The 22,831-nt window shown below is 49.7% G+C and overlaps 1 protein-coding gene and 1 long non-coding RNA gene across 7 annotated transcripts in view; both read right to left on the reverse strand.

Moving 5' to 3' along the window:
* The window catches only part of LOC311586831, a 38,195-nt gene extending 37,646 nt beyond the window's left edge, over positions 1 to 549 (reverse strand). Inside the window, exon 1 of the long non-coding RNA XR_014775674.1 lies at positions 222 to 549. This is a non-coding gene — a long non-coding RNA (uncharacterized lncRNA). The remainder of the gene's footprint in view (positions 1 to 221) is intronic.
* Positions 550 to 5,041: 4,492 nt separating this feature from the next.
* On the reverse strand, positions 5,042 to 22,350 carry MGAT1 (alpha-1,3-mannosyl-glycoprotein 2-beta-N-acetylglucosaminyltransferase). Of its 6 annotated transcripts, XM_084763021.1 has the most exons (4): positions 21,947 to 22,060; positions 20,451 to 20,875; positions 11,874 to 12,047; positions 5,042 to 7,526 (listed from the first exon to the last, which is right to left on the reverse strand). In XM_084763021.1, the coding sequence occupies exon 4, from the start codon at positions 7,403 to 7,405 to the stop codon at positions 6,083 to 6,085; it is 1,323 nt and encodes a 440-aa protein (XP_084619147.1). In that variant the 5' UTR covers positions 7,406 to 7,526; positions 11,874 to 12,047; positions 20,451 to 20,875; positions 21,947 to 22,060; the 3' UTR covers positions 5,042 to 6,082. The 6 variants fall into 6 exon arrangements, with proteins under 6 accessions (XP_084619147.1, XP_084619149.1, XP_084619146.1 ...); XM_084763023.1 differs by lacking the exons at positions 11,874 to 12,047; positions 21,947 to 22,060 and adding an exon at positions 22,100 to 22,350; XM_084763020.1 differs by lacking the exon at positions 11,874 to 12,047.
* Between the last annotated feature and the right edge of the window lie 481 nt (positions 22,351 to 22,831).

The following is a 22,831-nucleotide window of genomic DNA, read 5'->3' on the forward strand; positions in this document are numbered from 1 at the left end:
CCTATCTCACCCCAGTCAAAGGGCCCTCACTAGGAAAACTAACGCTGAGGGTGAGGAGTGGGAGAAGAGGACCCCTTACACAGTGCTTGAGGGAGTGTGCGCTGAAGCCAGCCTAGAGGTCAGTATCGAGGGTCCTCAAAATATTGGAAATAGAATCAAAATATTACCCAGCTGGGTCACTCCTGGGTCTACGCCTGGAGGATTCCGTGTCTACGACCTACCTCAGAGATTCTTGCACATCCATATTGTCTCTGCAATATCTACAATAGCTGAGAGATGAAGCAGGCTAGATGCCCATCGAAGGAATGAACGCATAAAGAAAATGTGGTGAGCGCAGACAATGGGATTTCATTTAGCTGCAAGAAAAAAATAAATAAATCATGACACTTAGAGTGAAGTAAACACAGCTGGAGATAGTTATGCTACACAAAATGAGCCAGACTCAGAAAGACAAACACCATATTCCCTCTCGTGTGGAACGCTGATTTAAGTGTGCGCATGCGTGTGTTGAAAGTAGACGGGGCATCATGATGTGAGAAAAAGAGGAAGAGACCTTGAGGGGAGGGGAAGTGAGGGTGAAGCAATGAAGCAGTGGTTCTCACCCTTCCTAATGCTGTGACCCTTTAATACAGATCCTCATGTTGTGGTGACGCCCAACCATAAAATTATTTTGTTGTTATCTCAAATACTTAAAATATAAAATTGAAAAGAGTTTGGATGAATAAAATAGTATTCACATCCATTAATTCAAAGATAATTTCTACATTAATAAAAGAACGAACATCATACTCACCCTTGGGTATTATATGAGTAAATATTTGGAAATTCTTACCTTCCAAATATTTGCTTAAGCATGCCATTCCAGCTGCAAAGATGTCTCCATTTCAAGGACAGAACACAAAAGCCAAGAACTCCAACCAGTTACTATTTTAATTTATCAAATTCTTTCCAACTTAGCAGCTGAAAATAACCATTAATTTTGCTACTCATGAGTTTAAAACTGAGGAAGGGTTTGGCTGAGTAAATCGTTGCTTCACACCGGGTTGTAGTTAGGTGTTGGTCCAGGCTTGGGGCTTCTACAGGCTCTGCAGGACTGCATACGGAAGATGGCTCACCTCCAACAAGCGGCGGACGATGCTGCCCACCAGCCATCTCATCTGGACCCTCTAGTGAGGCGATCTCAGGGCAGTTAGATTTCTCACAGCATAGCTTCCACCCCAAGGTTCTAAGGCAGCGGCTCTCAACCTGTGGGTCACAACCCCTTTGTCGGATACCCTGCATCTCAGATATTACAATTCATAACCATAGCAAAATTCAGTATGAAGCAGCATTGGAATAATCGTATGTTTGGGGGTTACCACACCGTGAGGAACTGTGCTAAAGGGTCACAGCTTTAGGAAGCTTCAGAAATGCTGTTCTAAGCAAAAAATCACACAAGCTTTTTTTTTTTTTTTTTTTTTTTTGTTTTTTTGTTTTGTAGCTGGACATCCAACACCCTCATAAGCTCATATGTAAAGGGCTTGGTGTACTGGGAAGTGATGGAGCCTGTGAAAAGTCTACAGTCACTCAGAGGTGTGCTCCCCAAAGGCGAGTTGTAGGTCCCAGGCTTATCTCATCTGTCTGCGTCCTAGCTGGAGATGTGAGCACTCAGCCCGGCAGGAAGAGGGGCCCATCTTGGACTTGAACCTTCCAAATCATGAGCCCAAACACACCTCTATTTCATTGTTGGCCTGTGCCTCTTTTATTATGGTGACACACAGGGACTAAGGTACCTTCAGTAACCTAGCTTTGCACATATGCAGTCTGGTCTCTGTTGCCACATTGTGTAGGATAGGAGCAGCTGTTTCCATGGTGCGTGCTAGTTGTTTTCCTCTGGGGAGGCGTGGAGGGTCTCACCACTCACCCCATGGCCGGGGTTACATTTCTAAGAGGTGTATCTCCATACTCGTGAGTACTTACCTGCCCTTTAGGCATCCTCCCGCACCTATGGATGTGCTGAGGGTCTTAGCTGAACACACATAGTCAAGCTGAGACTCCATTTCCCATATCACCTGCGACTGCGGGATCCACACTGAGTTCTGGTACCTGTAACGTATTGTACATATGGGGGGGGGAGGGTGACGTGGATCTGAATTTCCTGCTGTATACAGCGAAATCTAGTTCTGAGTTACTCAGTTTTAGCAGAAAGAGCCAGACTTCAAGTGAGCAAAGGGAGCCAGTGGACCAAAGCACAGCAACCTTAGTACCATGTGGTCCAATCCACACAGCCTCTGAGAGCGCCACTCAGCATCCTTTAGATGGATGTGAAGGTGGAAGCCTCAGGATGGGGGAGCCAAGGTGAACACTGGGAAAGGGGAAACAAGAGAGACAAATTTCCATAGGACTCTCTTCATGTTGCTTCCGCATATTAATTCATCTTCATAACCTTCCAGAAGATACGGCTGTCCTGACCTCATAAGACAAAGTTCTGGCAGGACCAACGTGTGATCCAGAGTGAGCCATACAGAGAGCAGGCCCAGCACATCCATATAATCTGTGCCACCCGGTTTGCTCTCTGAGAACATAACACTTGAATCCTTACCTGGAAGGGCCTCTAACCTCTGCTTCCAAACATAAACTCCCTGCGACTGTCCAGGATTGGCCAAGCGCCGGGAAGGACTCCTGGGGTGGCGAACCAGTTGCTGCTACAACACACCCACCTGAAAGTCTAAAACCCGTATTTCTTAGAAACAAGAGTAACATTATGTTACATAAATGTATTAGTTATGTAAAGTTAGGGAAGCTTAGTTTTTGCAGGACTTTATGGATTTGTTGATAAACAAATGTCCTACTGTGTGGGAAGGAAGTCTGGGAGGATGCCGCACCACGGTAATAAATGAGGTGAAGTACAGATGCTACTGTAATCTGTTTTGACTTTGTAAAATAAATACGTTAACGAAGGAGAGAGAACATTCTTTAGGAGTTTTCAACCAAGCACAGTCCTTGCCCTCTTCCCTGAACACTTCTGTTCTCCTGGCAATCCACCCGACACGGATCACATGGAGAAATCTATTGAATGAAGCTTTGCCACAGAGAGCGCAGCCGTTTGTCCACACTGGGGTGACTCACTGCACAGAGGTGTCAATGGCTCCTACATAGGAGGGTAAAGACATAGGAGGAAGGCAAAGATGGAGGTCCTGATGCCCTGGGAGTCAGGCATGAATGGGGTGTGAGGAGGAACCGCATGGGACAGACCACAGGCTGCTGATCAGAGCCAAAAGCACAACCACAGCAAAGCTCTGAGGCAGGGGTGACCTCGACCTGACCGTGGGATCTCTAAGCAGAAAGGTAGCAGAGCTCTACAGCATGGCATCTCCCCCTCCCCCCACCCCACCCTGTGCACACATGAACCTCAAGGGTGCCCTGACAAGAACAAGCAGACTCTTTGGGGGGCATACTTCAAAAGCAGAATACGAAGAGACCCCAAAAAGGTACTTCTCCTTCCAAGGAGAAAGCGAGAAGCCAGGTGTCTTTCGGTATCTGTACAGCTTTAGTGGGCCTAAGGTCACGCCCTTCCTCCTCTTGCTTTGTATTTCCTGGGCTCCATTAAACCCGCCCACCATTCCAGGCAGACCACCAACTGCCAAGTCTGGAAGTCTAATATCACCATGGGGCCAAAAGGGGGGGGGGGTGTCAAAGAAGGCACTAAAGACTGGACTGTTCCATTCCAGTATCCCAGCTGTTTACAGAACGCATTCCATTCAAATCCTGGGTCTGCCCCAGCCATCCCTAGGAGCCACGCCTGATCGCGTACACGTTATTGCGCCTGTTTCTCCACTGGTGAGACGGCAGCAAGACGAGCAGTGGTCAGAACAAAGCATTGGCCAGGGACTGCTAAATCTGTTAAGTGCTAAAAAAAAACATGAAGTTCTGACAAACTAACACCCCCACCTCCACCCCCACCAATGGTCAAGGATGTATCTCCTCTCCACACCTTCTGTCTGTAGCTACAAACAGTGGACTACTATCTCCTTTATAAAATCAAAATTAATATTAAATAATCCATCTAAGAGCAATACGGGGTAGACACAACCAAGGCTACAATGTCAAAGGCTAAGATGAGTGAGACAAAATTCCACTGTATAGTGTGCATTCTTAAGTCACCCCTCTCCCCCCACCTCAAAGGCCACTAACTCCCACTTCTTCCCTTCTGGACAGAGCTTACCTAGTGATCTCTACCACTATTGACAAGATCTGAATTCGATGCTAATGTTAACTCAGAGCCCAAGTTTTCAAGGATTAATTTATCAAAAAACCTAGGCTGGGGAGGTAACTCAGCTAATAAAGTCCCCTGGAATGCGAGCAGGAGTTGAGTTAAAGCCAGCTATGACAGCATTAGGGAGGTACAGACTGGGGGATCCCTATGGCTTATTAGCCAGCAGCCTAGCATGACGGGTAAGCTCTCTGCCAGTGGGAGACCCTGTGTCAGTAAGTAACACGTGCAGGACTCAGGAATGGCAAAGTTCACCTTTAGATGCATAAAAAGGCACACGTGTGTACCAACACACACACACACACATACACACACACACAGAGTTTCAGTGAACACTGAGGGTGGGGCAGACATGCTTTGGTTGTCAGTATAAATGGTCTTCTCACTTAGGTCACAATCAGGAGTCTTAAGCTTGCTGAGGTACTCAGGAGATGCTGCCTGAGCTGGCAAAGGGTATACGACATAAAGCAGGTCTAGATGCTCGTTTTGTTTTGTTTGCAGATCCCCCTCAGACCCACTTGCCAAAGAGCCTGTGGCCAGCTTGAGAGGCTGACAGCAGGCATGCAACCTGGTGCCCTCCCCACAAGCCAGCCTTGCTATCCTAGCTGGCCCCACCCTCAACTCTCCCTTACCCTCTCCCCAGCCCCACCCATTCTCTTACTCTTGACATTTCTTTCCTCAAGGTGTCCACCTGCTCTCTCACCTGTCTAGCTCTTTCCTGTAGACTTTACCCTCCCTTTGCCGCCCCCACCCCTGCCACCTTTACCCACTTCCCTAGAACACACACACTTTTTTTTCAGCCTTTACTTTATTTTTGAAAATAATTCTGTAGATTCCATTTTTTTTCCCCATGAAACTAAGGTCAGGCAACAAACAAAAACACACATTCTCTCTCTCCGACCTGCCACCCGCATCTGAGCCTGGGGAGAAGTGGGGGACGCTTAGGAAGGCAGACAGGAGCTGGATCGGAACCATTATGTTCTGGTCTCAGTGACTGGTATCTGCTCTGAGCCAGCCACCAGGAGCAAGCCCTCAGTTAGGAGCCTCTAGACCAAACCCCAGAGGAAAAGAGGCACAGAGGCCATCGTCTTCCCCCAGGCTGGCACGGGGTCCTCCTAAAGAATGTGGAGGGAACTGACTCTCAGACGGGAGGGGGCCAAGCACAGGCTCGCCTCCTGCCCCCTTCCTGACAGCTAGGGAAGCTGTCTTGCTTTCCCTTTTCCACAGTCCATCTCATAACCACAAACTGCTATGCTGCAGAAAAAGAAGAGGACTGGGCGGGTCAGCAGTGAGAAGCCAGGAGGCAGAGGCCCCGGCCAACCCAGCGAGCCAAGCTGCCACTGACAGTGAAATCCCTTTGGTTCGTCTCATTTGGCCACAAATCCATTCCTCCTTCCATCATCCGGCCCTGCCCTGGGGGGAGGCGGAAAAGGGGTTGGGTGAGAGGTACGATGGTGGGCTCATGTCCTGACGAGAGCCAGGTTAGGGTCGACAGGCCTAGTCACGAGAGCTGGAGCTGCCAAGCTCTCTGCAGATACCCTTGGAGAGAACTCAGGACACTACGAGCCTGGCCCCAGTGCTCCCCATACCACACAGTGGTTTCTTGTTCAATACCCCCCGAACATACCACGTAATACTTCTGATCTGACTCCCCTGACAATAGGAGCATAACCCTCATCTTATGATTTGTGCACTAGAGCGCCACTGGGGGGAGGTGAGGGGCAGATATAGAGACCCCAGAGGGAAACACTGACAGATGGCGCAGCCCAGGACTGCAGGCCTGTCTCAGCTCATATGGCAAGGAGACCCAGCAGGGAAAGGCAGGTGCTGCTAATTCCAGCTAGGATCATAGCCATCCCAGGTCTGTGGGGGTGCCAGGTAGACACGTCGGCCGCGAAACTGGAAAGTGACAATGCCACGGTAGCCAGCCCTGGGGACACCAGACTTGAGGTCATCCATGACACCCAGGGCCTTGGCAAAGGCCTTGAAGCTGTCTCTGCTAGTGTACTGTACCCGTACCTCCCCCAGGTCCTTCCGCTCATTGGTCCTCACTTTCTCCACCGGTAGCTGGGGGGCACCATAGACACGGGCGAGGAAATCGCGGTCATAGGCCTCCCGCTGCAGGTACGACAAGTCCAGCTGGGTGAAGGACACAAACTGCTGGTTCAGCTTGATGAACTTAAGATGCTGGTCAAAGAACTGCCCATGGCTCACGCCCTTGCGGCCAAAGGTCATCGTTCTCGAAATTTCTGGACGAATACAGGCCCGTCCCTTCCGCTGCTCAGGTCTGCGCATCCAGTCATCCCAGAAGGCCTTGGGCCACTTGGGCTCCAGCTCTGCCCACAGATCGGCCAATAGCAGCCATCCAAGGCCAGGAAAAAAGTCTGTTCGATAGAGCAGCTCAGGCTTGCTTGAGTCCACCATCTGCTCCTTGCCGTTGTCATTCCAGGCAGACACACACCACAGGGAGGGGTCTGTTCTCAGCAGTGGATAGGTGGCCTGGAAGTACTCAAAGAAGTCTGGTGCCACCTCCAGATCATCCTCCACGACCACAGCGGCCGGGAACTTGAACTTGTTGAAGATCTGGCCCAGTGCCCAGCGGTAGTGCCTGGCGATCTTGTAGTAACCCTGGAACTTGCGGTGGTCCGGCTGCACGGCGATGTTACTCAGGTCTGGCTGCCGGATGTGTGTGACTGTGCTGCCGTAAGAAGCAATGACCTGAGCTGTCTCTTCATGTCCACAGTCCTGGCTGACAATGATGGGGAAACGCTCAGCTGAAGGCCGATAGTGCAACAACTTATCCAAGCAGCGGCGGACAGTGCTGCGGTCACAGGCGATGACCAGGATGGGGATCACAGCTGCTGAGGGGGTCACAGGCCCCACAGTGGGCACCCTCCACTTCTGGTTCCACAAAGCATGATGCTCCCTGATTTGCTGCAGCAGACCCCGCTGCCGCTCCAACTCCACCTCAGCGTCCTCAGCCAGGCGGATCACCTCACGGGTGAGGCTGGCAGGGTCGTCATCAAGAATGCTGTCTGAGGGTGGCCTGCCAGGTGCTGGGCGTGTCCAGAAGAAGAGGAGCAGCAGGGCATTCCAGCCCACAAAGATGATAGCGCCCCAAAGCACAAGCCCTGCAGACTGCTTCTTCAGCATTCTGGCCCCCGCAGGGGAGGGCAGGCAAGGGGCGGGCTCAAGGCTGCCTTTGGCTTGCCTGGCTCAATTCCACCACAAAGGGTTTATTCTTCTAGGTTGAGAGTAGGAAGAGGCCATGTACCTAAGGAAGGAGAAAGACAACCACCTGTTATGTCAAGTACAGATAATTCCACGTGCTAGAGGGGAGAGGATGGGCACAGGCGAGGAACTGAGGAGGCATGGAAGGAGGACAGTTGCCTGCAGGATATTAGGTGGACATGCTCCACCACTTCAGAACGAGCTAATGAGTCTTCAGAAAGGCAATGTAACCGACAAGGAGGCAGAGAATGATGTTACTGGAACCGAACTGAGAAATAAGAAAATAAAAGGAAAAATCCCACCTCCTGGTTTGTTCCAGACAGATTTCATTGTCTGTCTTTCATCAGGTCTACTTCAGAAGGAGTGAGAGGTGAGACCATTTAACCTCCATTCCTCAAGTCAAACTGTCTTTAAAAATCAGTATCATAACTGACTTAGTAAGGAAAAACAACAAGAGAAAATGTTTGCCTTACTGTGTCTGGGTTATTTTGTTTGATCCAATGGTGTCAGAAGTAAAGCTGGGCTGCCCACAACATTCCCAGTTACGGAGGCACTACCCACCATGTCCAAGGCATGGGATCAGCTTCGGCACTGGTGGCAGATTAACGGGTAACACAAAATGTGGTACAGACATACAATGGAGCACTATCGGCCAGAAAGAACACAATCCTGTCTGTGGAACTGAGGGTCACCGTGTTATACAAAAGCCAGACATGAGGAAAAAAAAAACCAAAAACCACATTTTCTCTCTTTATGGTCATGAACAACAACAAAACAGCAACTTGAAAGTAGGAGAGGGCCAGTGTGATGATGCACACCTTTAATTCCAGCCCTCGGGGATTAAAGAGCTCCATCCAAGCCTGGTCTACAGCGCAAGCTCCAGAACAGCCATGGCTACACAGAGAAACCCTGTCTCGAAAAACAAAACAACAATAAAAAGGTTTAAAAAAGAGAGAGAGAGAAAAGAAAGAAGAAGAGATCTGGATTATTAGAGAAGGGGAAGAAGCTGGAGAGCCAGGAAGGATGAGCGGGGAGCTAGAGAGGGAGCATCCAACCAAGGCTGGAGCCACGCGTCTGTAGGATAGTTAGTAGGAGTGTCCAACCAAGGCTGGAGCCATGCGTCTGTAGGACAGTCTGTTGATCTTGTTTTGTTTTGTTTCTCTGTGTAGCCCTGACTGTCCTGGACTCGCTTCATAGACCAGGCTGGCCTTGAACAGACAAAGATCCCCCTGCCTCTGCCTCCCAAGTGTTAGGATTAAAGGAGTGTACTTTTTAAAAGACATGCTGCCCACAATCTCATCATTATTTATCAGCCTATATGTTAAACTAAATGAAATAACTGCAGGCTGAAGTAAATAGATGTTTCCTAATACTGAGGGTTTCTAGAATAGTTAAACAGCAATCAACAGTAAAAACAGCTAGCATGCAACAGCACTCACAGCCAGAGATAATAACTAACTAGAAGTAATGGAAATAAAAAATCCTATTCAACATCCACAAAAGCAAAATATTTGAAAATAAATTTAAGTATTCAAACACCTGTATGAAACAAAATGACAATTTCTGAAAACCATAAAACACTTCAGTATTCCTTTTCTTGGTTAAACCATACTGGACCATCAAAGAAAAAATCTCAACAAAAGTTGTAGAGGCAGGCTGGAGAGATGGCTCAGAGGTTAGGAGTGCCGCCTGCTCTTCCAAAGGTCCTGAGTTCAATTCCCAGATGACCTCTTCTAGTGTGCAGGTGTACATGGAGGCAGAACACTGTATAATAAATAAATAAATAAATCTGTAAAAAAAAAAGTTGTACAGGCAGGCAGATCTCTTTGAGTTTGAGGTCAGCACTGTCTACAGAGTGAGCTTCAAATCAATCAGACTTCAATAAAATTCTTTTTACAGCTGGGTGCTGTGGTGGCACACACCTGTAATCCCTGGTCTACAAAGTGAGTCCAGGACAGCCAAGGCTACTCAGAGAAACTCTGTCTTGAAAAACAAAACAAAACAACAATAAACCCTTTTTTATAGAAGACACTGAGGGGCTAGGGAGACGGCCAGTGGTTAGGAGCACCTGTTGCTCTTGCCGAGCGAGGACCAGGGCTCAGATCCCAGTACGTAAGGTGGCTCACAACCATCCCCAACTCCAGTTCCAGGGGATTTGACACTTTCTAACCTTCAAAGATACCATGAATGCATGCGTACAAGAAGGCAAAACACTCATACACACAAAATGTAAAAAATAAATCTAAAAACAAAAAAAAAGTAATACACTAATCATATACAAAGTAAAGCTGGACACAGATAGTGGGCTAAAGCCTACGTAATAGCTGATAGCTACCGAGCTGTGTAAGAGGGAACCTCCCAATTCTCTGTGAACACACACTGATGAAAGATGACCTCAAGTAGTTCAGAACAGAAAGTACCACAGTGACACAAGGTGAATGGAGCAAAACACTAGTAACAGCTGAGCATGAATAATATGTCACTCTGAAGGGGCATTTTTATGTTGGAAAGTCTTTTTACTACTTCCAAATAAAATTTCTTAACAAAATAAGGCAACATGGACTGCATCAGCTGGAACCCTCATTCCCACACCTGCTCCCAGGCTCCGGGAAGGGGCCAGGACACAAGATAAGCCACGCTCTCGCTGACCTGCCTCTGCACTTGAATCCCATCCTAGCCAAACCCTTGACTCCCAGATCTGCTTGCTCTCTGCAGCCCTGTGAGCCGAGTCCGGTCCACCCAGGCCTCCGTTGGTCTTCCTCCACTACCCCCACAACTCCAGAATGCCCTGTCAGCAGAAATCTTGGGCCATTTCCCCTCAGCTGCAGCATTACAACCCTACTTGGTCACACGACTTTCTTGGGAGAGTTAAGAGATGTACCAGTTGCTAGCTCTCCTTCACTGCCCTTCACAATGTAGTCAATCAATGCTGAAACTTACCCTGAATTCCAATGGCCAGGATCTCAGCGTATCCCCCAATCTCCTGCTTTCTAGACAGGCGACTAAGTAGGGAAAAGTCTTTAAAACAGAAGGATGGGAGAAAGAAAGCGACGAGACTTCATTAACTTGACCGCTTTCCTCTGGGACAGGGGTGCTAATGTGAGGCTATTTATCATCTCCATCCCGCTTGGGTGTCTACTTATATTTTGCTACAGAAATAAACATGCTGGTCGCAGTGCACTGTTCAGATTTTAAACAGAGTAAGTGCACCAATCAATGTTTTGAGAATTTCATACAATGTATTTTGATCATTCTCTCTCCTCCTCCTCCTCCTTCTTCTCTCTCTCTCTCTCTCTCTCTCTCTCTCTCTCACACACACACACACACACACACACACACACACACACACACACACCTTCACTGTCCTCTTGCTCTGCACTCCAATGTGTGCTGCCCATATACGCATGGGTGTGGAGCCATCCACTGGAACATGGACGACCTACAGGAGCGGCATCAGCTAGGGGTGGGGGCTCGCGAGCTCCCTCCCACTACATGCTAGTCTAACCTCAGAAACACAGCCCACCTTACAACCTTCAGAGTTATGCCAGGGGTTCAAATAGTTACCCACTCACTGCCAGTTCTCATTTCACACCCTTAGCGCTTTCCCCTGAATTCTTTCTCTATTATGAATACTGTTTTAAGCTCGAACCCCTGATGTAGGCCTCCAGCTGACCTGATCTACCAGTGGCACAACCTCCAGCAGCAAGGTAATCTTGGACACGTTAAATATTAAAAGCCATCAGAAGGTGCTACTGCCCACGGGGGGGAAATTAAAACTTCTTAGTCTGACAGAAATGGGCTTCACAACAACTGATTTTCATCCTTTTGTAATCTCTTAATGACATGGATCCCACACAATAGCCTCAGAAAGCTACTTATTTCCCCAGTAACTACTTTTGTGCACTGTTGTGTCTCTGCTCCTGAAATGTTGTTACGCTACCTCACCTAACAACATTGCCATCCTTTAGGCCTGTAACATCCCAGATACAACCAAGCCCCATGACGAGTCCTCCACTGCACTCTCTCTGTGGTGTGGCAGACTCTGAGAGCCTGCCTTCCTCAACTCTTACCTCATTCCTTAGGAAAAGAGGCTCTATGTCCTCTCCACCTGCTTGGTTCAGGTATAAAGTGTGAGAGGTTACATGGAGGATATTTGCAGTATTAACTAAACCAGGGAGAATAAAGATCAAAACAGCAGCAAAAGCAAAGAACTGCGCCTTCCTCTCCTCTAAGCTTTTTATTCAGAATGATGGCTATTCTCTCCTCCAGAGGGGCATCCACAGTCCCTCTCTTTGATTCTGAGGAGACCTGTGACTCCAGAAGAGGTGAGACCGTGGATGCCTGTAAGCAGTTCCTAAAAGACAAGACAGTTGAGCACGATGGAGCACACCTGTAATCTCATGATCAGGAGGCACAGGCAGGAGACATGTTGGAAGTTCAGGACGAAGTCCCAGGCCACATAGCTAGACAAGCCACTGAAGGTATTCTGGCGGATGTGTTCACCTAATGTTCCAGCTGACTTCCGGAATCAACCACTAAGTATGAAAGGGAACCAGCTGCATGACTGTAACAAGAAAGCCCACTGGGTTAGGAGTGATTCAGTGCAGCAGTCAGTGCTTGAAACAGTGAGAAAACGGAATGGAGTACCCGAGAAGCAGGGCCGGTGCCCCTCCCACCTGCTGTACTCTGGTCCCCAGCCCAATACTGAAGACTGCTCTACTCACACCCATTTCTTATCTGTATTTTTTGGCAGTAACAAATTACTTCAAAATCTACTGACTTTAAACTGTGACAATCATTTACTCCCTCGCCCAGTATCGATAGCTGAAGAGTTGAGAAACTGGGGCACTGAGGGAAGGGCCTGCCTCTGCTTTATGTCAGGACTTCAGCAGGAAGACTCAAATGCTGAGTCTGTCGTTGGTGTTAACTGGGGTTGGGGGAGGGGGGTTTGGATTTGTGGAGAGCTGGCTGGGACACGATCATGTGTTCTTTCCGTGTGGCCCGGGCTTCCTATGGACACAGTGGCTGGGCTCCAAAGGGAAGGAAGTGCTCCAAGAAAGAGAAGAGAACAGTTAAAACCTTTTCTTCATGCAGTCTTGGATCACTTTTGCTTTACTCAATTCCCAAGGAAACTATTGGTCCCTACTATAGTTGAGATAAAAAAAAAAATTTTTAAATAAATGTGGCTTGCTCAGTGGTTAAGAGCACTGGCTGCTCTTCTATAGGACCCAGGTTCAATTCTTAGAACCCAGATGGCAGTTCGCAACTCCAGGTAACTCCAATTCCAGGGGCTCTTGACACCTTCTTCGGGCCTTTGAAAGCACCAGACACACAGTGGTGCATAAACACACATGCAGGCAAAACATGTATACACATATTTTTTTTTAGATGAAAATGGAAAACCCCACACATGGGAAGAGGAGAAAGTTGAACTGTAACAACATGTGAAGTGGGATATTTATGAACAAGCCATTCGAGAAAACAGTTGGCAGTATTTTCCTTTTTAAAATAGAATATCCATCAACCCTGACCCCAGTTCTTGATATCATCGTTTGAGATATGCCTGTAAGGCACACACTCAAACCTGGCTTTCATTTTTCCGGTGGGAAAATTAGCAGGTTAGCCCACACCACCACGTACACTTGCACGGTGGTGAGAACGGAGCCTCAGCACACTGAAGGTTCAGTCAGATGCCAGGTGGCTCTGGGCAAGTCTTGCCAATCCCTGTGGGGCCTACAGCCTTCATCTGCCTAAGAGCAGATCCCGCTAACACTTCTTTTTTTTTTTAAAGAGGGAGTAAGTATCAAAAGCCTGCCTCCAACTGATGATCCTCCTGCCTCAGCCTGCCGAGTTCTGTATGACAAGCTTGCACTAGCACATCTAGCTCCGGAGACTCTTGATTCTATGCTTGCCCCTCTCTCTGCCAAAGGTATTTCTGAAGCAACAAGTAAACAGCGAATAGCCAACTTCCGGGCAGGAAAGCAAATGTTGCCGCTAGCCTTGGAAATGGAAGGAGCCTTAATGAGCTGCCCCTCCTGGTTCTTCTTTGCCCACTGTGAGAACAAGCACAGCTTAAAACAAATTCAGAGTACATGCAACACGTCACAGGTAATGGCTGACTACGTGAGCTACTTCCTTGTTGTCACACTCTGTATGATGGTCCAGGCTCCAGGAAGGAGGAGCCGGAAAGGAGCCAGAAGAGATATGCTAAATAATTCAAGGGTATAGAGAGTAAGACCTAGGAGGAATACAGGTTATTCAGTCTGGGGAAAAAGGTGAAAGAGCAACACAGTGTTAGTATATAAAAAAAAAGCAGGAAGGCCCCGCAGCCAGCCAACAACAGTAAGCCAGGTAAACCCCTTAAGCAGTTACTTGATGTAAAAGGCAAGTTGACTTTGGTCATCTCCAAGGTCCCGGATGTCTGTATGAGAACGGCAATTCCCTAATACCCTAAGCAGAAGCTGTGTTTAACCTGTTGCACATGCCGTGGAGCCTGAGAAACTGAAGCAGGGGTGCAATAGCGTCGTTACTAGGACTCTCCACACTAGAAGATGGAGTAGTAGTGACTGGAAAAGGGAAGACCCCAGGATCAAAAACCCCCTAGTCTAAATAGTATTCAAAAGAACACACAATAAGGCTGGTTAACTATGCTCTCAAGCACGAAAGCCATGACAGTAGCACAGGTTAACAAAAACGAAGCTTCAGCCTATGGCCACTCGTCCACAGACACCGACTGGGTGGGCCACAATCCTTCTGCACCGCGTTTTGTAAAATGGGGGGGGGGGGGATGGGGGAGCGCTCTGCACCTCTTGGAGGTCTCCACTTCCAAACACATTAGCAAGGAGGCTAGGAAAAAAGTTTTCTTGCCAATTTACATATTTCAACATTGAGTCAAAATTTCCTTGTGGCTGAGTAAAAACAAGCTGTAGTAACTTATGAAACCTGGACACTGGGGTGAGGCTTGGAGAAAGTCCACTTTCCATTCCAGTCCCTCACTCCCTAGGGCGACCCCACATCTCCCCCGCCCGCACCCGCGGTGCCCTGCAGCGGAGTTTCACAACAGCCCCCTCCGGGAGAAGCCGCCCTCCCTCCAGCAGCTGAAGGCCGGGAATCCTGCGGCTGAGCGCTAAGTTCCCACTTGCCCGCGCGGGGGAGACTGCGCGCTGCGCGGCCCCGGTGGGCCCGCCACTCTCGCTGCCCCAACAGCCCCGGCTTTCGGGCACACTCGGGACTCAGACCCGACTTCTCTGGCTGCGCGGCCTCCCTCCGCCAGGCTCCTTGCCTTCCTGGGACAAATCCCAGGGCTCAGAACGCCGGCGTCCCCCGGCCCAGCTCACCAGATTCTTCCAACTCTCCCGGTCTGGAACCAGGCTCGCCTGGGACCAGCGAGTGCCAGCGCTGGCGCAGTCTCGTCCCGTCAGGTCTACCTTCCTGCTGCGCCCGCCCGGCCCTGCCTGCCGGCAATGTGGCCCTTCCCCGGGAGGGCGGGGCGGCGCTCTCCCAGCCCCCAGGCCCCTCGGTTGGTCTCCGCCCTGCCACGGGCGAGTCCGCGCTGGCCCCTCCTTCCGGGGGGCCTTCCTCTTTTGCTGACTTCCCGTTCACCGGTCAAGAACTAAACGGCGGATTTTCCTAGGTCTCCCAACTTCGGAAAGGAGTGGTAGGAGAGATGTTTGTCTGGGACCCTTTCCTCATCCAGGTCTCAATTCTCAATGTAGATGTCGATCCCCTTCACACCCTCAGCCTCCTCTAGTACAGACTTTGCTCAAGAGCGTTCCTTGTGCAGCCCAGCGAGTCTAGAGCTTCAGCGACTTCGAGGGGTGCGGGACTTAGTTGTGTGAAGCGTTCCCTTGGCAGGTAGAACTTTCACGCTCAGAACCTGGGAACCATTCCCTCCCTATACCTAAACCAGGGAGGTTGCAGAGTATGAATTGGGAGGGGTGAGAGTGGGCAAGCAACAAGGGGGTATCAGAAAGGAAGCTAAGGAGGAAACACCTGCTGCCCAAGGCGGCTGAGAACCAGCTATTTCAAATCTTTCTTTCTTTCTTTTTTTCCTTTACAGGTGCGGAAACCAGAGTAAGGCCTGTGCACAGGGTAGAACCTAAGCCCTAAGAAGGCAACGAATCAACCACAGGCTTTTGTAGCAACCCTAATAGTGAATGGCAGAGGGCCATGGAAATGCCTGTATTTATTCCTTTCTGTTCTAAGAAAAAGAAACCTGGAAGGAGCTGGGAAGGGACAGGGACAGGGACAGGGACGACTCATCAGTACCCAAGGGAATAAACACGGCGTGCTCAATCAGCGACGCAAGCAGTCTGAGAAGGCTTCAGGTGCTGACTTAGGCGTCAGCAGTGGCCCCAGAGCACAGACTGTCTGTGTCTGTGTAACAGGCTACTGAGAGCAAGCCAGATCTCACTGCTGGGCCTTTTTGGATTCAGAGAGATGTCAGGGAATCCCCACTGTCCACTCACCTCTGTATCACAGCCTCACTCCTTCCCACATCCTGCCCTGCCTGACCCTTTGCATAAGCCTTGGCTCCTACCACCCAGATCTTTCACTTAAGGCTGAAGCCACAGGCTGCTCAGCGGGACTTTTCAAAGGACACTGCCATTTGATTACTTGTTACACTAACCTTGGACCCTCCTAACCTACAGCTTCAGTATTCCAGGGCCCAAGCTACCCAGGACTCTGGGATGTGTTCTGACTGAGGGATTCTGGCCACTAACTTGTTCCTATGTGACAGTAACAATTATGCAGAAAGTAGCGAGTGTCTTAAGGGTCCTGTGGGCTGGCGAGGAGTTAAAACAAAATTGTAAAGGAGTCACTAGCCATCCAAGCCTGCTCTCTTGATCTCTCTGTACACTCTCCCAGCACCTCTGCAGAGCATAGCAGCCCCCATGCTACAGAGAATTCTGAAGCTCTGGGTAAATTTAAGCTTTTAAGTTCTAAGTCTTGGCCAGATTTTAGATTTAGGCATCCCAGTTCCCAAACCTGGCACCCACATGGCCTTGAGAACTGCTGCTGAGACGGCTGTGGGCCCATGTGACAGGAACACAGTGGGGCCACAGAGGGAACTTGTCAGCAGCAGCTGGAATCCTGCCCTGAAGTAGAGGGAAGGGCTGACACAGCAGTGAAGTGACTGCGTGGGGGTGTGGGATGTGAATGCCCACCATTTCCAGCTTAGCTGGCTGCGGACTGTGGCAGGAAACCCAAGCCCATGCGTGTGCCGAGAGAATGCCACTGTTTCTACACCTTGGTCCTCTTTTTATTTCCCATAAAAAGAAGTTAAGGGACTTACAAAGGCCCACACACACAATGTGCTACAGTGTGAAGAAAAATGACCAAGTTCCTGAGAAGTGTAGAAAGTTGGGAAACTGGTCCATAGATATCCAAAATATAAGGAGCTCAAATCACTATCCTGGATAAAACACATACTAATGGGTTCTGGGGCTACGGAAGCCTGAGCAGCCCAGGCCATGCAGATGGATTTCCCTTCCAAGGCAAGTAGACAGGAAGCAGGTCAGGAGAAGAAGTAACTCCCCACCGCGTCCATCTCTGCAGTACTTTAAATTGCCAGGCTCACGAGATGGTCCCCCAATGCAGGAAGGCTACCTACCCCTCATGAAAGGGGGCAGCTCAGAACTGGGATGGGTTGAGTCTGTAAACAGGAACGATAGCCAGCATCTGGTCTAAGCAGCAGGAACATATCAGTCCTGAGGCCGTGGACTCTACAGAGGTTCCGTTGGGGAGGAAAGGAAGAAACGGAGCTGGGAGCCTAGACTGGGGATGAGCCTAGCATCAGATTATGTGCAAATGGAAAAACCGGACGATCTAGTTGCAGGATAACAAGGGAAGTAAACGAGGTAATGCACTTGCCTGCCCACTCTACTACCATGGGGGGGGGGGGGGGGGAGGGGAGAAGAACCCTAACAACAAAACAAAACAAACAAACAAAAAAGAACTAACAGAAGGCAAAAACTTCCAGGATATCGCCCCTCATAAACTACAGCCCAGATGCCTCAAAGTGTCTGCAGTGTGTTAAGGATTCATGCCCTGAATTTGGGACAGATCTTGGCTTGAAACAGTAAGAGGAAGCAAAACCAAAGTGTTAAACTAGTATTTTAGTTTCCTTTATTTTAACTCCTCCTAACACGTGTGTCCCAAACCACCTAGTGATAAACTGAAGCTCATTAGCAACAGGCCACTGAGCAATGCCTCTGAAATCCTTCATCAGCCACCTGCACCTCCTTTTAGACTAACGGAAGGTCTAAGTAAATTCAGTTTAAAATGCCCACACAATGTGTCATTAAATTTATCACTAGTTCTGGCTAACAGTCTGGCACGCTTGAGTGTGGAATCCTGACCCCATGAGAAGGCATGAGAGAAACCTGTGGCAGAAGAGTCAGCAGGAGATGTGGGAGTTAGTGCTCTGGCATGTGAAAGACTCTATCCCACATTAAAGAGGAAATGACGTACCATGGAGGCTGTCCGGCACTGACTTTCTCTCCCTGGCAGTTTGCAGCAGAACCCAGACAGTCCTTGTTGGGTCTGATGCTGAAGGCCACTCAGCAATCACCTGCACAAGTGCTTTCAACATAAGCCACATCCCTTAGGCGAGCGCTTCCTGTTCAGGGCTTCCATAGATCCTCCCCAAACTAGAAAAATAACCTCCACTCTCTTCCTTCAGGAGTGAGGGACCCTGACCTGAAGACATGGGAGCGGATGAGCCAGCCCTGCCATAACAGCCGGCCCTGCCATGGCCCTGCCATGATGACACAGGAGCGGGAGAGCAGGCCCTGCCCTGAGGACAAGAGCACGGGGTGGGGTGGGGGGGTGGGGGCCCACAGGGGGGGTCAGCAGACCTGCAGATTCAAAGATTAAGAATCTCCTTGACATATCCGACAGCAGTCCCAGTGAGGATCCCGTAACGATAGCGTGGGCCTCCAACCAGACCCATGACTTGTAGCAATAAACATTTGAAAGTAAACATATGTGGACAGAAGGCTATACTGCGTGATACACTACAGCTTCTGTGACAAGACTATTTGTTTGTTTGTTTTATTTTACTGAGGGGAGAAGAGAGATTTTGGTGCATGACGTGTAAATCATAGACATTCAATAAAAATATTTTTTAAAAAAGTGAGGGAAATCAGGGTAAGAGCGGACATGTTGAAGGACAAGAGCCCTATTAGGGCAGCACAAGTCCTCAGTACTTTGGGTGCTATAGGCATTCACCAGCCAGCAGGGACTCCTCCGTACAATGAGGAAAGAACACAGCGTGACCGACAGGCAGCTCAGGAGGCACTGCCATAGGGAATCATGACCCTCATGTGTAAGCAAAGAATGGCAAAAGTGTGCGTTTGTTGAATGGAGTAAGGGAAGGGGAGACAGCCTCACCGCGACTCATACATAGCAGACTGGCCTCTAAGGGGCCAAGACAAGCTTCAGAGAAGAGAAAGCACACAGAGCCAGGACACAGAAAGCACACTCGGGCCAGACTGCCCAGCTTTCAGGCCACTGAGGAAAGACAGGAACTCCTATGACCAGAAGAACAGTCATTGTCTTCAGTGAGTGTGATGACCCTCTGTAATTGGCTGACAGGCTAAATGCCTCTAGCTAGCCCTGATCACCACATGCTGCCTCAAACTCATACACTGCACATCCCCTTTTCAGTCTTTAGTATCACCAGGAAAAGCAGGCGCCTTGGTATTGTAAGTAAACTGACCTTTAAAGAAAACCTTTGAGGAAGGAGCAGGCAGGTACAAAGACAAGGAAGTACAAATGTGCTTGGGTTATAAACAACGGAAAGCAAAGGCCCAAGAGATGTCAGTTTGGAAACACTTGTCACCTGAAAGAACAGACTAGGATATGACAGAGGAGAAAAGGCCCAGCCTTCACTCCGAGAAATAGATTTCTGTCTTTTCACTAGCTCTTTAGACTTAAAACTTCCCTCTCCTCCCAAAGCTCAATGGAGAGAGCATTAGAGCCAAATCAGTATCTGACAGGATCCCTCGACTTCAGTTTTATAAAACATGAGGAGGCAAATGCCAGGCAGGCCTTTAATTCACATGTCTGCCAAGGTTCTAGCCAGCATGTTCCCTCGGTAAAAACAAACAAACAAACAAAAGCCAGAACTTTCATCCAGAGCTTTTCTATGTGTTAAGAAGAAATCAAGTAAACCAAGTAAGCAAGAAATCAAGTAAAGTTAGTGTTGCCTTCTCATATGTTCAAGGCCCTGGGTACTTCCAAAATGCAAAGTTATCCCATTTGTTCCTGGTAGCAACCTGACTGAAGTGTGTGTGAACAGGACAGGACAAAGAGAATTTACATCTCTCAGGTTGCACACTGACCAGAAGTCTGAGCTAGACAACAAACGTTGCTGTTCCCCAAACCCAAGCTCTGTTTCTGTTGTTTGCATATGCTTTCATGGCCTAAGCTTCCTGACCTGGAGAAGAAGGGGGGCGATTTGGGAAGTTATCTAACCATTTCCTCTCCCTTCTCTTCAACTCTTACTCTGTTATTAGAGTCCCAAAGCGGAGCAGTCTGCTCCTAACAGAGCCATCCATTTCAGCCTTAGCCCAGGCTGATTTGAAATCCTATTATCTCAGGAGGAAAGGCCTGTAAAGGTAACTAATCCAGCAGCCCTTCAGAAGCCTGCTTTCCTTGCAGGCTCTCCTTGACCTAACCGTGCCTACCTAATCTCACAGCTGCAAGTACTCACAACCCTTTCGCAGCTATGCACTGTAGCCTCAGTGAGGCACGGGAGAGCAGCAACCCTGCCTCTTGAAGGAGTGCGGGCCCCCAGGGGAAGAAGCTTCCTGTGTCCCATCAGGATAAGGGCTCTTTCTCATTAGGACATAAGGAGGTGCCAGGCCTTCTGACATGGCACCAATCCCAGGCTGCTCCCATTCACATCCCTTGCACAGTAACAACAAGGCCCGCTAAAGAGAGGAAGTAATAGAAACCTTACCTTTCTTTTCTTCTTTCAGTGGCTCCCCTGGAGATCAACTCCTCCCTCCCCCACACCCCTAATCCTCGATTTCCAAAACTGAGATCCAGATCCACCAAAGTACAGCTTCTCCTCGCCACTTGTCCAGGTCCAAAGTCCATGGCCCGGTGGCCCCTGATGGGGAGGAGTCTGGGGGGGAAGGGGTGTGTCCAGGCCCCTCCCCCCCCACTGCTGACTTCAACGTCCCTCCCAGGTGTCTGTTACATCCCTTCATCCAGCTGGCTTCTGAAACTCAGAAGCTCGTGGTAGACAGATTCAAGGTATGGCGCCTTCTCTTGCTCAGGCAAGAGAAATCTTCCACTAGTCCACGTGTGCTCTGCTGGAGCTCAGGAGAAGAAACAGGCTTTAACCCCGACATGGCCCAGGAGGCTGATTTCTGTGTGAACCTGTGGAACATTTAAACATTATGACACTCATCATCTAATGCATGCCCGAATGGATTTCTAACACTTTCATATTTACTACAGTCCTTTACCATGTTCAATCAACAAAGTCTCTTCCTTAACTACTCACAATTCGTATAAAAAGTACATAGGGTACTTTATGCACATACTGTATCGCCATCATTTTGAGCATGTGTAGCTGTGTTGTTGTCACACCTATTTTCAGTTCAGACATGTTCCTGCAAGTAGTTAGTATGGAAAAACTATCTCCTAAAAAAAAAAAAAAAAAAAAAAAAAAAAAAAAGACAGAAAACAGGCCCACCGCTCTCTGAAAACACCGCGTACTAATCCTACCTCTCAAGCGTCTCTGGGTGGTCAGTGTTTTAATCTCCTACCTCCTGTCAACTGGACTAAATCCTCCCCAGACCTAGCTGCTAGCACCTTTCCACAGGCATTCCCTGCAACCCTCACCTCCCCCACCGTTGCCAAAACTGTGCCAGGATGTAATTCCCAATTTCTTTCAAACTCCTTCGCAGGGCCACTCCCGAAACCCCCCTCCTGGAATATTTGAGGCCTGAGTCCTGCCTGCAGTAGCCCCAATTTCTCAGTTTGGGAGCCCTCCCTTTGCTCCCTCCCCCTGTGAGTACACACACACACACACACACACACACACACACACACACACACACACACACACACACACACACACACACACACACACACACACACACACACACACACACACACACACACACACACACACACACACACACACACACACACACACACACACACACACACACACACACACACACACACACACACACACACACACACACACACACACACACACACACACACACACACACACAGACCCCTCTTCCTATAGGGGCGTGGCGGACACAGGGCAACCCCCACACGCCAAGAACTTAACTCCTCCCACCCTTCCCTTCCGAACCCCGCGCTCGGCGCCCAGCGTTCTCAAGCCACAGCGACACCCAGACCCTCCCTGTACTCAGAACCCTCCCTTCTGAGACGCCTAGGACTCAGTTCCTCAGTGCACCGGCTCCTTACCTGGACCCCGCCCATCCGGTCCTAGCTAGGAGCCTCTGCCCTCCCGGCTCCAGATCCAGGCCAGGGCCAGGTCCCAGCCCCACGCAGGCCCCACCCCCTTCGACCCCCTGCGGCCCGGCCCTCCCCTCGCGCTCCTTTTTCCCCCCCTCCCACCAGGCACCGCAGCCACTTCCGCCCGTCCTCCGGAAGTAGGTCCTGAGCAACCGCTGGCTCCCCACATCCGGCCCATTCGCCGCAGCCACGAGAGCACGGGAGGTGGGTCCGCACGCTCGAGCCAGTTCTACAGTGTTCGCGAGGTGGAGGAAGAGGCGTTGCCGAAGCCCTCTTTGAAGATGTAGCCTGGGGCTCAGGGCGGGAGCGCTACACCGGGGGGCGGGGCGGAGACTGGGGCCTAGAGCGGGAGCGTGCGTCATTCTGAGCGGCGCGTGAAGTAGCGCGCACGCGCAGCCGGTTCTCGCCCGGTCGCGCGCTTTGACGCTCCAAACTGCCGGGAGAGGAGGAATTTGGGCGGGAAGTGGAGGCGGAACCTGCGCAGGCTGCCCCGCCTCTAGCCTCTCGCCAGAAGGTCGCCTAGCAACGGCCTGGTTGAAGTGGCTTCTGAGGCCACTGGTCCTTCTCGGCCTTTTACTCACTCTTTATGCGGAACAGCCAGTAATCACAAGACCTGTTCTGACAAACCTGTTAGTGAGCTGAGCTTCCTGAGCATGCCAGAAAAAGTTTTATTTCATTCATTACTATTTTCCACTGCATCTCTGGTTGAGGTAGGACCTTCCTAAAAGGATGGAAAGCGCCCGATTACTGTTTACTGAACATGCACTGTGCTGTTATAGCTAGTAACTGAATATCCACAGGTCAGAACCCAGATAAGATCTAGAGCGACGGGGC

The sequence above is a fragment of the Acomys minous genome (assembly GCF_964271855.1).
Source record: "Acomys minous genome assembly, chromosome: 16".
Lineage (NCBI taxonomy): Eukaryota > Metazoa > Chordata > Mammalia > Rodentia > Muridae > Acomys > Acomys minous.

What these genes read in the sequence shown, in the direction of transcription:
- MGAT1 (XM_084763023.1), bottom strand. Translation starts at nt 7,405, where the DNA reads ATGCTGAAGAAGCAGTCTGCAGGGCTTGTGCTTTGGGGCGCTATCATC.